The 15,080-nt window shown below is 40.9% G+C and overlaps 1 protein-coding gene across 9 annotated transcripts in view; it reads right to left on the bottom strand.

Annotated features, from left to right (window-relative positions):
* The window catches only part of MED15 (mediator complex subunit 15), a 45,515-nt gene that overhangs the window by 4,755 nt on the left and 25,680 nt on the right, over positions 1-15,080 (bottom strand). For 5 of the 9 annotated variants that reach the window (XM_075059851.1, XM_075059847.1, XM_075059848.1 and 2 more), the window contains 5 exons: positions 14,911-15,030; positions 4,115-4,257; positions 2,974-3,101; positions 2,462-2,596; positions 2,007-2,070 (listed from right to left, as the gene is read on the bottom strand). In XM_075059851.1, coding sequence (XP_074915952.1) covers positions 2,007-2,070; positions 2,462-2,596; positions 2,974-3,101; positions 4,115-4,257; positions 14,911-15,030 — 590 coding nt within the window. The remainder of the gene's footprint in view (positions 1-2,006; positions 2,071-2,461; positions 2,597-2,973; positions 3,102-4,114; positions 4,258-14,910; positions 15,031-15,080) is intronic. The other 4 variants (XM_075059854.1, XM_075059849.1, XM_075059853.1 and 1 more) reach the window with 1 other exon arrangement.

Below are 15,080 nucleotides of genomic sequence, written 5' to 3'. Positions count from 1 at the left end.
AATAAAGGTCCAATCACAAAGTGCTTAGATTTTTAAATAACTTATTTGGATCCTTGAATGGCTTTGCTGAAGGGCATATTAAGGAGGGACTTTAATGGAGAAGGAAAGAATGAATACTACAATGTCTCAGTGAAATGGAGCTGATTATTTTCAGCAAAATAAAAGTTAACCCAGGTGGATTTCTCCAATCATTTCAATTAGCTCAAATAGACTATTATAGCAAAGAACACACACCTGACTTATCAGTTTACTGAAATAGCTTTCTATGAAGTTGTGCACAAAAGATCCCATAGTGCATCTTAGGCAGGGTGAATAAAAAAATCAATGATTTTTTAAAAAAACAAAAAATCAGATTTTTGTTATTGAAATTGGATTTTTTTGATAAAATGCTTTTTGAGGAAAAAGCCTATCTAAAGATAGTTTTAATTAAGATACATTATAGCTCAAAGATATCTCATCAATGAATAGAGATTATAAATTCTAATTCTATAGTATGAGACAATATATTCAGGTAATGTTTAAGAAAAGTTTCATAAATGAGTTCCAACAGTGTATGGATTAGGGACCCAACCTTATGGAGTTCCACAGGCTTATGGACAGATAATTTAGGTTAATCTTTCTAGCTACCCAATGGGACTCAGTGGTCAGTCTAGAAGATACCAGAGATGTTTAGTTTTGCAGTTCTCAAACTGTGGATGCATCTCCCCAGAGGTAACATGCTTGTTAACAGTGTAAAAAAAAAAAAAAAAAAAGTTTTTAAATAAATATATAGAGGTGAGAAACAACAGACCTCAACTCTATTGTCCCTCTGTAAATTTGTGTACACAGAGTCAATCCCCTACCTCTCTCTAAAAGTGCAAAGTTTCAAAAAGTTCAATGAATAGAAGATTGTTGGGGCAGAATAGATCTAGACAAAGAGAAGTTTGGAGATAAATGTGAGAAATGAGGGACATATGCTTGTTTTGTTAAAATATTATGTTTGCTCTTGAAGAAAAAAATCCTGAATATGTTGTTTTAGTTAAATAAAACAATTTAAATGTCTGTCTGATGATGTTCTCCTCCCAATACAGCATGGCAAAAAATTCCTCCAAATATTAATGATTAACCTATTGAACTGGAGATATTTATGAAGTCATTGGAAGGTGAACTATCTGCTTCAATTACCTTTGGTAAATGAAATAACCAACCAACCATTCATTTTCTGATATAGCTGTAAAACTAATCTGAAAAGTTTTCAAAATAAATCACTGTTTAAAAATGTACAGTATGTACCTTCTAAAAATGAAATACACCTCCTCTACCTTGATATAACGCTGTCCTTGGAGCCAAAAAAATCTTACCGCATTATAGGTGAAACTGTGTTATATTGCACTTGCTTTGATCCACGGGAGTGCGAAACCCTGCCCCCCCAGAACACTGCTTTACCACATTATATCCAAATTTGTGTTGTATCGGGTGGCGTTATAATGAGGTAGCAGTGTATATATCTATCTCTGAGTTGTGAAGAATATGTATTAGAGTTATAACCACCAACAAGAATGCACTCTTATGTAGAAATCCATGATTAAATTGAGTCTTCTTGACTAATGATTTAAATCATGATTTAAATCAAATCCACCCTGGTCTTAGGGGATATCACATTGTAAAATCTTTTGGCAGGATTCTGCACAGCTTCCAAGGTAGAAGTTGCAACACAGAATTTAGAATGAATCAGCAAAAACAGGTTCTAAAATTTAAATCTCTCGCCCACCATTTCTCAACATAAAAGAAAGTCAGTGATACAAAAACACTGAAGGTCTGCAAAAACAAGGAAATTCAGATTAGAGTTAAGAACTGTCTAGATACAACATGTTGCCGCAGGATGGTAGACTAACGTCTGGGACACCACTACTCATCTGGGACTCCATGGTAGCCTATGTATTCTCTCATATTCCTGAGAGTGGGTCTGGGAGGAAGAGAGTTCATTGGACGGGTGCTGGCACAAGCTAAACAGAAAAGTAAGTTACCGTTTTGAAGGATCAGTCAGGATATCCAAGAGGCTCTTCATCTTACTCAGGTCCTTCTTCCTATCTGAAATAAAATGAAAAGGACTAGTGAGCAATGCACTCGCTGTAGGCAGTTTCCAGCCCTGCAGTCATTAACACAGAAAAAGGAGGGTAGGGAAGCTGAAAACATGACCTAAGGAGAAAGTGGTAAAGACCTGTGATTCTCCATCTTTTCATAAGGAAGTCTGTATCCAAAAAAGTTTAGATATGGTAAAGAAAAAGAGAGAGGTCCTGAAAGAAAGGGATTTGGAGATGAAAATGTTGCCACGCTTCAGAGTTAAGTCTTTGCAACCACGAGGAAGGAAAAACAGCAGATATAGGCTTAGTCTGCCAGAACCCCCTAAAAGAGCAGTACACAGCTGTCTCCACCAAAGGCTGACAGGGAGAACTGTCCAGTAAAATACAAGGGGCCACACCTTCATTTTTATCAATCTTATTGATCATCCTCCGAAGTGGCTCGATGTACTTTGACAGCTGTTTGAGTTTCTCCAGGTACTGCTGCTCTTCAGACTGGCTGGAGCTTGCTGGACTCATGACGGAGTTTGGATTTCCTGCACCAGGCAAAAAGGTGAAGATTATACATCACATGTCAGAAGGGGTCAGAAAAAGCAGGACATTGGCTTATGAACTGTTGCTAGCAATTTCCAGCTGCATGAAACCCCGGAGCCATTTCTGTTTTGTCAGAAAGTTATGAAAACCCTCATGTAATTCAATGACAAAAAAAATGAGATCAGACAATTCCAAAACGAGAATATTCTCCTTGCTGCACATGGCAAGTCCACCACTGAACTACTACTCACTGGTAGAGCTCCGTAGAGCCCAGGGTATAACTGCAACATCAGATTTCTCTGTGTATGTTTTAGTTACTAAGATTCATCACTGGATCATGCTCCGCACTACAGTTCTTGCTGATGACAATATGAGTTACCTGGAGTGTTTAAAGGACCTGGAGATGGGACACTAAAGTTCTGTGGTGTTCGTGCAGCTGCTGGGCTCTGGGATGGTTGAGGAGATGGACTGGGGAGGAAGCTGCTGGGAGATGGGGCTGGGCCGGAGCTGAAGATTGGAAATGAAAGTCAATTCAATGCTTAATATGAAGACAAAGTGGCCTGTAAGAAGCTAGCAGACAAAATGGTTAGTCTGAGCGGGTATGTTTTACTGAGTGCTGCTGCAGCATTCTGCACCCAGCTGCACTGGAGTGGGACTTACAAAAGTGCTCAGCATTGACTTGCTCTGCTCTCAGTGAAGTTAGTGGTAAAAATCTCATTGATTTCAATGGGAGCAAGGTTAGGCTAATGCTGAATGCGTTTGAAAATCCCACTCATATCTCACTGTACTGCCCATAGGCCCCAGTCAGAATCAGGGCCCACTGTGCTGCTAGGTGCAGCACAAACAGGTCTCTTCCCCCAAAAAATTTACAATCTAAGACTGATCCAGTTTTTTGTCAGTTTCACAACCACTCTTGCACAGTAAAGATCCAGAATCCCTGCTAGAAAGGTTTGATTACAGCATTCAGTAAAGATTCCAAAGCTAACACCACTGAATTTTGACTTAGTGGGAAAGACTCACTCTAGCAAGACTGAATTTTGTTAGTAGGTCTTTAGTAACTGCAGAGGTCTCTGAATAACTCCTCCATCAACCCAGGAGCATGATTGGGCCTTTTCCTGCAGACCAAGCAGAAGCCTTGGATTTAGGAGCCATTCCCTTCTGCTTCTGACATCTCATCCAATCCTTTAACTCCCATCTTCCATTAAGCCCCAGTAGTCAGGGGAGTATCTGTATGTGGCTACACACAGAGTAGCCTCAGAGAAGGTGAATGGGGAGGGGATAGCAGTGTAAGCATGACTCCTCCAGGCTCCTATGACAGGACAGCCCAAGAGCTGTGCTACTGAAGGTCCCAATTCCTGCAATGTCAGCATCAGGGCATCACTAGGGTTGGACTCCCCACTAGAAAGTGCACCAAGGCAAGCACCTATGACAACTTTGTTTTAACTCCATTCATGTTCATCACCATCTGGTGAGAGCATCTGCAGCTGCCACTCACCTCAAGTGGTCACATTCTGGCTCACCTGACATTCGAGTTTGGCTGAGAAGTTGGCTGCCCTGGTTGAGGTGATGGCTGTGGCTGAGGAGGTGGTGGCATTGACTGGGGTGTCTGCGCTTGCTGGACAGGTGAAGGAGACGACATCATGGTAATGCTGCTCTGGCTGACCTGAAATGGGAAAGAATACGTTCAACAAAGAAGAGAGCTGATAATGGGAACCTATCTAAAAAGGCTTTGCTATGGTGAGAAGAGCATCCTCTGGACTCTATAAGAAACAGAAAGTGTTAGTTTCCTAAACTCCTCCATATAAAGAGAGCACTGCCAGTACCTCACATTTTTTTCTTGGGGTACCCAGGGGAATGTTTCACACCAAGATTTAACAGTTAAAACTCCAAAAAACATGCATTTATTTTGGAGTCAGATATTGAGTTCCTCCTCAGATTAAAATAGCAAGAGTTTCTTCTGAACTATTGTTTCCTTTATTATAACTATGGTAAACAAGGTCATGGAGGACTGGCTTGAGAATGTATGACCACAATAGAAAAACCCATCCTTATTTTTGCTTTCAAACCCTTTTCTTATTTTTTGACTACTGCATCCAAATCAGTTCTCTTTAGGAGGAGGGGGAAGGTAAGGACAATGTATGGAGAGTGAAACATAAGACTTTTAATATTCAAATTTGAAAGCCTGAGGAGCCAGAAGTTTTCAAGTGGTTGGGATGGGGGGGCAAAGGGGAGATTATTTTGGTATTACAGATAGGATGGGGTTGCATAAACCCAAAGGACACAAGGCTCAAGCTGGGGAGAGTCTTCTAAGAAGCCCCAATTACTTCAAATCTACAACCCTTAGCAGGAGAAATTCTGTGTACAATAAAGTTTATTCTTCAACTTGTAATCATGAACTGATGAAATTAAAGGATGTGGATTGAAATAAATCAACTTATTCCTATAATACTGTGATCTTAACTCAGATAAACTATGGTGATTTGAGCAAGTCTATAAGACAGAACATCATGACATCACAGTATCCCATGAATTTACCATGAGTCTTCTAATGGGATCTTGATAATCAGCCAACTCAATTTCTGCCATGTGGAAAGCAAAGGGTACAAAAATTCCATTCTAAACATTCAGGTGCTCTGTAGATTTGCTCCTTTCCCTCACTAATTTAGAGCCAGCCCACTATTGTCACAAACCATACTGAATGCAACAAACACAGGAAGCATGGCATGATCTACCGTATGCACCCAGAGGGTCACAAGGTATTCTTGGCCTGGAACACCACATCTTAAGGGTACAGAAAGAATTTAAGTTTTACTAACTGGCTGTCCTCTCACATCCTGTTCTACCTCTTACGCTGGTTACAATGAGCCAGAATGTGAAGGTTACTATAATCCTACATGTGGTGTTCCAGTGAGCTGGATTTTAGTAAAGTACCTCCCTCAGCCAGCACACACGGCACAGCAAAATAGCAGGGAAAAGACAAGAGCAAAACTGAAGGGATGGAGATTCCAGGCAAGAAAAAGTAATGAGCCCAAATGATCTAGCTAGGTGGAAATCCAGGGCCCCTCTGAGCCAAATCTACTAGTTGATCATCCACTAAGGTACAGCTTAAGGTTCATGGCAATGCAATGTTACGGTCTCATTTCTACTTTCAGTAACACCATTCCTTTCCCACCCATTCCCCCATGACTTTAATCAGGGCCAGCTCTAGGCACCAGCAAACCAAGCACGTGCTTAGGGCAGCAGAATTCCAAGGGTGGCACTCTGGTTTTTTTTTGGTTTGGTTTGGTGCTTCAGCAGTTGCGCTCTCAGGGTTGTTGTTTTTTTTGCGCGCTTGGGGCAGCAAAAAACCTAGCACCAGCCCTGCTTTAATATATGGTTTTAAGACTTCTCTTTCCAGATGCTTTGAGGTAGCGGAGTTACCTCCCTTTTCTCCATAATAAGCAATGAGGCTGTGCTCACTGGTTTTCATGGGAGGGGAACATTTGCCAGTCTCTCTCTTCCCAGCAGCTGAAGAACGATGCTTGGAATTAAATGGCGTAATTCTGCCTCCCCTGGAACTTTTGTGCCCCGAGAGCTCAAGCGAAGGAAGAAGAAAAACGTTTCAAAGAGGGTTCCCCCTGCTTCCACTCCCAGTCTGCCCCAAAGCACAGGTCCTCTCTTCTTGGCAAGTATCCCTTCAGAGCACATCAAATAGCGTGAGCTGTTGAAGAGCAAAGGACTGCATCTGCAGTGCTCCTAGCTCAGGACCAGACCCTCATCTCCAGTGTATGGGATCCTTCTCTTTAAAAGATTGTATACACCTGTACAGTGCTCCTGCTACACAACGGCAAACTGAATTAATGCTTAGATCCTGTTTCCTTTCACAGCACTACCCATTCTCACAAGGTATGAGCACACACAGAGCACTTTCCCTCCTTTCAAACCGGCCTACAACCCCTGCTGGAGTCAAGTGGGGAGGCTGCAGTATGGTGCTTGACACTCAGTGTGGTTATTACATTTTCATATATTCCAAGGCCATCTTGTAGTATGGCCTCCTGTATAAAAAGCTCCTGCCACCTCTCTGGCAGCAATCCTTCTACTAAGAGTACAGTGCTTTAGGACATGCAAGTCAACCCTGTGCTGAGCACTGACCTCTTCAGTCCATCTCCACTAAAGCTTTAGTTATCAACCTACTTCTTTTCCCATGGCTCTTTGGTGCTTCAGGAATCTTCCCTTACCAGAGGCCATCTTACGCATTTGTAATCTTCTGACTCCTACACTGCACTATTGTATAATGTAATGTAGGATTACATTATACAATGAACAAAACCTCCATTTCCAGGATGTGATCTTTACAGCTGACTCAGACTAGCTCTGTGAAGTCCAGGTCAATTGGACTTTAGGTTTTGAGACGGTTTGCACCCCAAGAGTACAGCGAATCCAAAGCTATCCACTGTTGCTTAGAGAGTAGCACATAATGCTGCCATGTTCTTTAGGGGAATCTCACCAAGTAGTAAAAAACACTCTTGGCCTAAAAGAAAACTCTAGCAATCAGTCACCTAACAATACTTACATTGTTTAATGCTTAAGCCAGTGCATAAAACTCTGTGAAGCCTGTTGCAAGCTGGATTCAAGTTTATCACCAAGGGCCCCTGCTTTGGTGGCAAGACTGAAAATTCTAGAGAAACATCAAATAAGCTTAACAAATAGGTTTTCATATTCGCAGTTGGATCAGGATCCATTCTATTAATCTGATATTAAATTCAGTTTTACTTTATTCCTCGATTTCCAGTGCGCTTTTTGTACCAACATTCCATAAGGGGAGCGTAGCAGTCAAGGCTACTGGAGACTGTAGCAGATCAGAAGGGGAAATTGGGGATATTGACACCAAAGAATATTAGAAGAGAGTTTGGGATTAGTCCACTGGCTCTTATTTTATCAGAAACACTTGGCTAAACATTATTACAATAGAAAAGAACTATTTAATCTAACATTTAAATTACAATCAGTAGGCTTCAGAGTCGACCCAAATGAGATAAATGGGGAAGCTCACACCTCAGTTATTGTTTTAAACTTAGCAAGGCCCCACTGACATTTAATTTGTCCTTCATAGCACTTCAGTCACAAGGGCTAGAAGCCTAACTTTTTTTAGATGAAAGTTTAAAAAAAATTGAGCTCAGTTCTGAATTTGGTGGCAAGTTCAACAGCCATGAAATTGTGGAGTACTAAGTCCTACCAGCGATTAATAGTGTAGCTGCATTCTGAACAAGATCCAGAAGCTACTCTGCACAGAGACAATCAAGCCTTGTGATGCCAGGGACACATGCTGCTCTTGTGTCGTATAGGATAAATCAAAAGCACAGCCTGGACAACAAATATTTGTATAACAAGTCCACATTTGGTCTTTTCTTGGAAAAGTGTTATCAAATATGACACCAAGTTTCTTAACTTTAGCACTATCTCCAAATTTATCTTTCAATTATTGAGATCAAGAAGATAGACTTATGCAGACTACCAATAACCAGCTACAGCCAGAAGTACGGCTGTCAAGTGATTACAAAAATTAATCGTGATTAATTGCGCTGTTAAACAATAACAGAACACCATACTGAAATATTTTGGATGCTTTCTAGATTTTCAAATATTGAATTACATTACACAGAATACAAAAGTGCTCACTTTATTTTTTATTACAAATATTTGCACTGTAAAAACAAATAGCATTTTTCAATTCACCTAATACAAGTACTGTAGTGCAATCTCTATCATGAAAGTTGAACTTACAAATATAGAATATGTACAAACAAATAACTGCAATGTAAACCAATGTAAAGCTTAAGAGCCTACAGGTCCACTCAGTCTTATTTCAGCCAATTGCTCAAACAAGTTTGGTTACAATTTGCAGGAGATAAGGCTGCCTGCTTCTTGTTACAGTGTCACCTGAAAGGGAGAATGGTCATTCTCATGGCACTGTTGTAGCCGGCGTCGCAAGATAGTTATGTGCCAGATGCGCTAAAGATTCTTATGTCCCTCTGTGCTTCAACCACCATTCCAGGGGACATGCATTGATGATGGGTTCTGCTCAATAACGATTCAAAGCATAGCAGACTGATGCATGTTCATTTTCATCATCTGCATCAGATGCTACCAGCAGAAGGCTGATTTTCTTTTTTTGTGATTTGGGTTCTGTAGTTTCCACATCTGAGTATTGCTCTTTTAAGATTTCTGAAAGCATGCTCCACACCTCATCCCTCTCAGATTTTGGACAGCACTTCAGATTCTTAAACCTTGAGTCGACTGTTGTAGCTATCTTTAGAAATCTCACATTGGTACCTTCTTTGTATTTTGCCAAATCTGCTGTGAAAGTGTTCTTAAAATGAACAACATGTGCTGGGTCATCATCTGAGACTGCTATAACATGAAATATATGGCAGAATGCGGGTAAAACAGAATAGGAGACAGAGTTCTCCCCTAAGGAGTTCAGTCACAAATTTAATTAACACTTTTTTTTTTAAACAAGCATCAGCAGCATAGAAGCATGTCCTCTGGAATGGTGGCTGAAGCATGAAGGGGCATATGAATGTTAAGCATATCTGGAATGTAAATACCTTGTAACACCAACTACAAAAGTACCATGTGAACACCTGTTCTCACTTTCAGGTGACATTGTAAATAAGCAGGCAGCATTACCTCCTGTAAATGTAAACAAACTTGTCTGTCTTAGTAATTCTCTAAATAAGAAGTAGAACTCAGTGGACTTGTAGGCTCTGAAGTTTTAAATTGTTTTGGTTTTGAGTGCAATTATGTAACAAAAATCTACATCCAGAAGTTACACTTTCACAATAAAGAGATTGCACTACAGTACACCTCTACCCTGATATAACGCTGTCCTCAAGAGCTAAAAAATCTTACCATGTTATTGGTGAAACTGCATTATATTGAACTTGCTTTGATCCGCAGAAGTGTGTGGCCCCACCCCTCCAGAGCACTGCTTTACCACATCATATCCAAATTCATGTTATATTGGGTTGCGTTATATTGGGGCAGAGGTATACTTGTATGAGGTGAACTGAAAAATACTATTTATTTTATCATTTTTACAGTGCAAATATTTGTAATAAAATATAGAATCACAGACTTTAAGGTCAGAAGGGACCATTATGATCATCTAGTCTGACCTCCTGCCCAATGGAGGCCACAGAATCTCACCCACCCACTGCTGTATCAAACCTGTTGTCTGAGCCACTGAAGTCCTCAAATCATGGTTTAAAGACTTCAAGGTGCAGAGAATCTTCCAGCAAGTGACTCATGCTGCAGAGGAAGGCAACCCGCCCCCCAAACCTCTGCCAATCTGCCCTGGAGGAAAATTCTTTCCCAACCCCAAATATGGCGATCAACTAAAACCCTGAGCATGTGGGCAAGACTCCTGGGTGTCTGGCTGGTGAAAGAATTCTCTGTAGTAACTCAGATCCCACATCCCATCTAACACCCCATCACAAGCCACTGGGCATATTTACTGCTAATAGTCAAAGACCAACCTCATAATACCATCCCCTCCATAAGCTTATCAAGCTTAGTCTTGAAGCCAGATGTGTCTTTTGCCTCCACTACTCCCCTTGGAAGGCTGTTCCAGAACTTCACCCCTCTGATGGTTAGAAACCTTTGTCTAATTTCAAGTCTAAACTTCCTGACGGCCAGTTTATATCCATTTGTTCTTGTGTCCACATTGATACGGAGGTTAAATAATTCCTCTCCCTCCCTGGTATTTATTCTTCTGATATATTTGTAGACAGTAATCATATCTCCCCTCAGCCTTCTTTTGATTAGGCTAAACAAGCCAAGCTCTTTGAGTCTCCTTTCAAAAGACAGGTCTTCCATTCCTCAGATCATCCTAGCAGCCCTTCTCTGCACCTGTTCCAGTTTGAATTCATCCTTTTTAAACATGGGAGACCAGAACTGCACACATTATTCCAGATGAGGTCTCACAAGTGCCTTGTATAACGGTACTAATACCTCCTTATCTCTACTGGAAATACCTCACCTGATGCATCCCAAGACCGCATTAGTTTTTTTCACAGCCATATCACATTGACAGCTCAGTCCTTCTGTGATCAACCAATACTCCAAGGTCCTTCTCCTCCTCTGTTACTTCCAACTAATGAGTCCCCAGCTTATAACAAAAATTCTTGTTATAAATCCCTAAATGAATGACTTTGCACTTTTCACTATTAAACTTCATCCTATTACTATTAGTCCAGTTTACGAGGATATCCCGGTCCTTCTCTGTATTTCCCAGGTCCTTCTCTGTATTGGCATACCTCCCAGCTTTGTGTCATCCGCAAACTTTATTAGCACATTCCCACTTTTTGTGCCAAGGTCAGTAATAAAAAGATTAAATAAGATTGGTCCCAAAACCGATCCCTGAGGAACTCCACTAGTAACCTCCCTCCAGCCTGACAGTTCACCTTTCAGTATGACCCATTGTAGTCTCCCCTTTAACCAGTTCCTTATCCACCTTTCAATTTTCATATTGATCCCCATCTTTTCCAATTTAGCTAATAATTCCCATGTGGAACCGTATCAAATGCCTTACTGAAATCAAGAGGTAAATTAGATCCACTGCATTTCCTTTGTCTAAAAAATCTGTTACCTTCTCAAAGAAGGAGATCAGGTTGGTTTGGCACGATCTACCTTTTGTAAAACCATGTTGTTTTTGTCCCAATTACCATTGACCTCAATGTCCTTAACTACTTTCTCCTTCAAAAATTTTTTTCCAAGACCTTGCATACTACAGATGTCAAACTAACAGGCCTGTAGTTACCCGGATCACTTTTTTTTCCCTTTCTTAAAATAGGAACTATGTTAGCAATTCTCCAGTCATACGGTACAACCCTGAGTTTACAGATTCATTAAAAATTCTTGCTAATGGGCTTGCAATTTCATGTGCCAGTTCCTTTAATATTCTTGATGAAGATTATCTGGGCCCCCGATTTAGTCCCATTAAGCTGTTCGAGTTTGGCTTCTACCTCAGATGTGGTAATATCTACCTCCATATCCTCATTCCCATTTGTCATCCTACCATTATCCCTAAGCTCCTCATTAGCCTCATTAAAGACTGAGGCAAAGTATTTGTTTAGATATTGGGCCATGCCTAGATTATCCTTAACCTCCACTCCATCCTCAGTGTTTAGCGGTCCCACTTCTTCTTTCTTTGTTTTCTTCTTATTTATATGGCTATAGAACCTTTTACTATTGGTTTTAATTCCCTTTGCAAGGTCCAACTCTACATGGCTTTTGGGCCTTTCTCACCTTTATCCCTACATGTTCTGACTTTAGTAAGATAGCCTACAAGGAGTGGAAGAAGGGAGTGATCAGCAAAGAAAGCTTTCTGCTTTTTCTTAATCACCTCTCTAAGAAACTTGCTCATCCAGCTTGGTCTACAGTTCCTGCCTATGAATTTTTTCCCCCATTATTGGGATGCAGGCTTCTGACAGTTTCTGCAGCTTTGACTTGAAGTAATTCCAAGCGTCCTCCACCTTTAGATCCCCAAGTTCTTTAGTCCAATCCACTTCCCTAACTAATTTCCTTACTTTTTTAAAGTTGCCCTTTTGAAATCAAAAACCCTAGTCACAGATCTATTTTTGTTTATCCTTCCATTTAGTTTGAACTGAATTAGCTCATGATCGCTCGAACCAAGGCTGTCCCCTACAACCATTTCTTCTATGAGGTCCTCACTAGTCACCAAAACCAAATCTAAAATGGCATCCCCTCTTGTTGGTTCAGCAACTACTTGGTGAAGGAATCCATCAGCTATCGCATCTAGGAAAATCTGAGCCCTATTATTACTATAAAGTGAGCAGTGTACGCTTTGTATTCTGAGTTGTAATCAAAATCAATATATTTGAAAATGTAGAAATACATCCAAAAATATTTAATAAATTTCAATTGGTTTCCTATTGTTTAACAGTGTAATTGCAATTAATTTTTTAAATTATGATGAATTTTTTGAGTTAATCACATGAGTTAACTGCAATTAATTGACAGCCCTAGCCATAAGCTATTTTCTACTGCTGGTCTACCCAGTAGCAACATGTCTGAAGACAAGATAATGGCAACACATCCAACAAACAATATTATTCAAGCATTTCTCTAGGGTACAGACCAAAATCACAGCATCCACGGGACAAGCAGAAGTGTATATTTTTCTGCAATCTTAATTGAATTTTGGGGGATTGGTTTTACTTAAAACTTCACACTGTGGGCCCTGAGCTACCCAAACACCTGCCCAAGTCAGTTTAGTTTTTAAAACATTTTTCTCATCACTGCTAACTGATGGTCCGTTCATTCCAACTGGTGCCACATGTACACGTTCCCCTCTTTCACTGGCCTACGCTCCCCCAGTTGTCCAATTCTACAGGACATCATTTTCATGAAATTGACACTTACAGTCTGCACTTACTTCATTTGATGTCAAGAGTTAAGATGTGCCAGCAACCACTGGCACAAGAGCACTAAGAGACCAATATACAGAGCAGGTAGCTGAGCTGACAGACTACGGATCTCTCTCTCACTGGTGATCTACCTTTAATGGATGGATGAGAGACTCAGGGATAGTAGTGTAGCAATGTCTACTGAAATTCTTCTTTGACTCAAGTAATTCCAACTACAGAACAATTAGCAGGATTAAAAGAATTTTCCAGTTTCAACCAGAAAAAATGGCATTGAATAAACATGCCAGAGCCTGCATCTTTCTGCAGCATGTGCTGCCTTATCCAACATCTTACTTTAACATGAAGCGTACCTACTAAGTGTGACATTTCAGCAGCAAGAAATACACCGTGCAAAGGACTCAGGATTTATGGATCTCAGATACTCCCAGAGCTCTAAGGCCTGCTAGCAAAGGAAACTCAAAACACAATACTGGGAGGATGGCAGAAGTCTTGTCACTCGTTAACAGGAGAAAGCAATATGGAAATTGGAGCTGCTAGACAGGTATCAGCTGTAAAGGTGACAGTGTGAACATGCAGCTCATGAGGCCCAGCGAGTCTGTCTTTATACATGTAAAGCCAATCAAGCATCGGGATGAGCAGCAGGAAGAGTTGATCTCAGCTTCAGTGTCACTGCATGAGATAATTTTAAATCAAGAGATTCACGCAGGGCTGAGCACTACAGAACAGTAGTGCATGGTTTCATAACCAATTCACAGCGCTGAAGAGGGACTGTGTTACTGTGGCAATGATAACAAGTAGATGAGCACCCAACTCCTTTTCTGTGTCCTTCTAGTTTTCTCTGTTCATTCCTGAAATGGCACATACTGCGCAAGTGAAATACAAATGCGAGACAAGCTAGTGCTGTTCCGGTTCAGTTATGGCAGATAATAGACTCACACTAAGATCAGAAGGGACAGAACCTCACCCACCCACTCCTGTACTTGACCCATAACCTCTGGTATATTCTGACCCAACACTTCCCAAAATCAACTGGATAGGGGCCCGATCAGCCTTTTCACTGAGGCAGGTCCACAGACAAAGTGCAGCTATGCTGACTCCAGCTGCATATCTTTGAACGGACTGGCAGAACTTGGACATCTTCTTGAATGAAAGAGGGGTAGGAAGTGCAGCAGAAATCCAGAACTGTAATTTGGGTGCATAATCATGTGCTGTTTTATTTTATTCAAAGATTGTCTGTAACTTGCAGCTATAGCAGGAGCTTGAAGTAGTAACATTTTTTCTTTCAGGGACATTTCAATTAGGGACATTCCATATTTCCTACACCATGTCCTAATCATCAATTGAAACTGAAATTGGCCACGTGTATTGCTCATGAAAGAGGGACTAACGCTAGCCAGAGCAATGCATAGTATGAAGAGGTGTCAGGCAAGCTTCCCAACACAACTCGGCCAATGCCTTGCACTCCTGGTCCATGACACTTACTATATGAGTCCTTTGCCTCTCCTCAGCAAAGACTAGCCATGCAGTGGTTTTGTGATATGTGCAAAGATTAAGCAGAGATCAGAAAATTTGATTCATTTGAGACCTGAACCAGACATGAACAGGGCAGTTTTAAACATGCAAATAATGCGAACAGTGTCACTTTTGCAAAGCTTTATTCAATACCTCAAGCTTTCAAAAAGCTTCCATTTCAAGGGAGAAAGGTATACTTTGGACAGTCCTGCTAAAAAAGGCCCAACACTACGAGTGGCTAAGAACAATTATCTGCACATAGTATTTTGATGAAGACAAAAGTGAATTTTTTAGTTTGATGAGCACTAAATATAACCGAAGTACTGAATGCCTTGTACAACCTCTGACACAATGCGCTTCGACTCAGTAAATACCTGTGGCATTTGCTGTCCGCCCAAAGGAATGGAGCTTGGAGGCGTGGCAGATACAGCGGTGGTAGGCGGGAACCGTGGTCTTATTTGCATCCCACCTCTGGCCATAGTTGCGGTGATCATCTTTGAGGACAGAGGGACAACAGACAAAAGTAATCGCAAAACAAGAAATG

The sequence above is a fragment of the Chelonoidis abingdonii genome, chromosome 22 (genome assembly GCF_003597395.2).
Source record: "Chelonoidis abingdonii isolate Lonesome George chromosome 22, CheloAbing_2.0, whole genome shotgun sequence".
Classification (NCBI taxonomy): Eukaryota; Metazoa; Chordata; order Testudines; family Testudinidae; genus Chelonoidis; species Chelonoidis abingdonii.
Note: the sequence above shows the minus strand (reverse complement) of the source record. Positions and strands in the feature narration are given on the sequence as shown.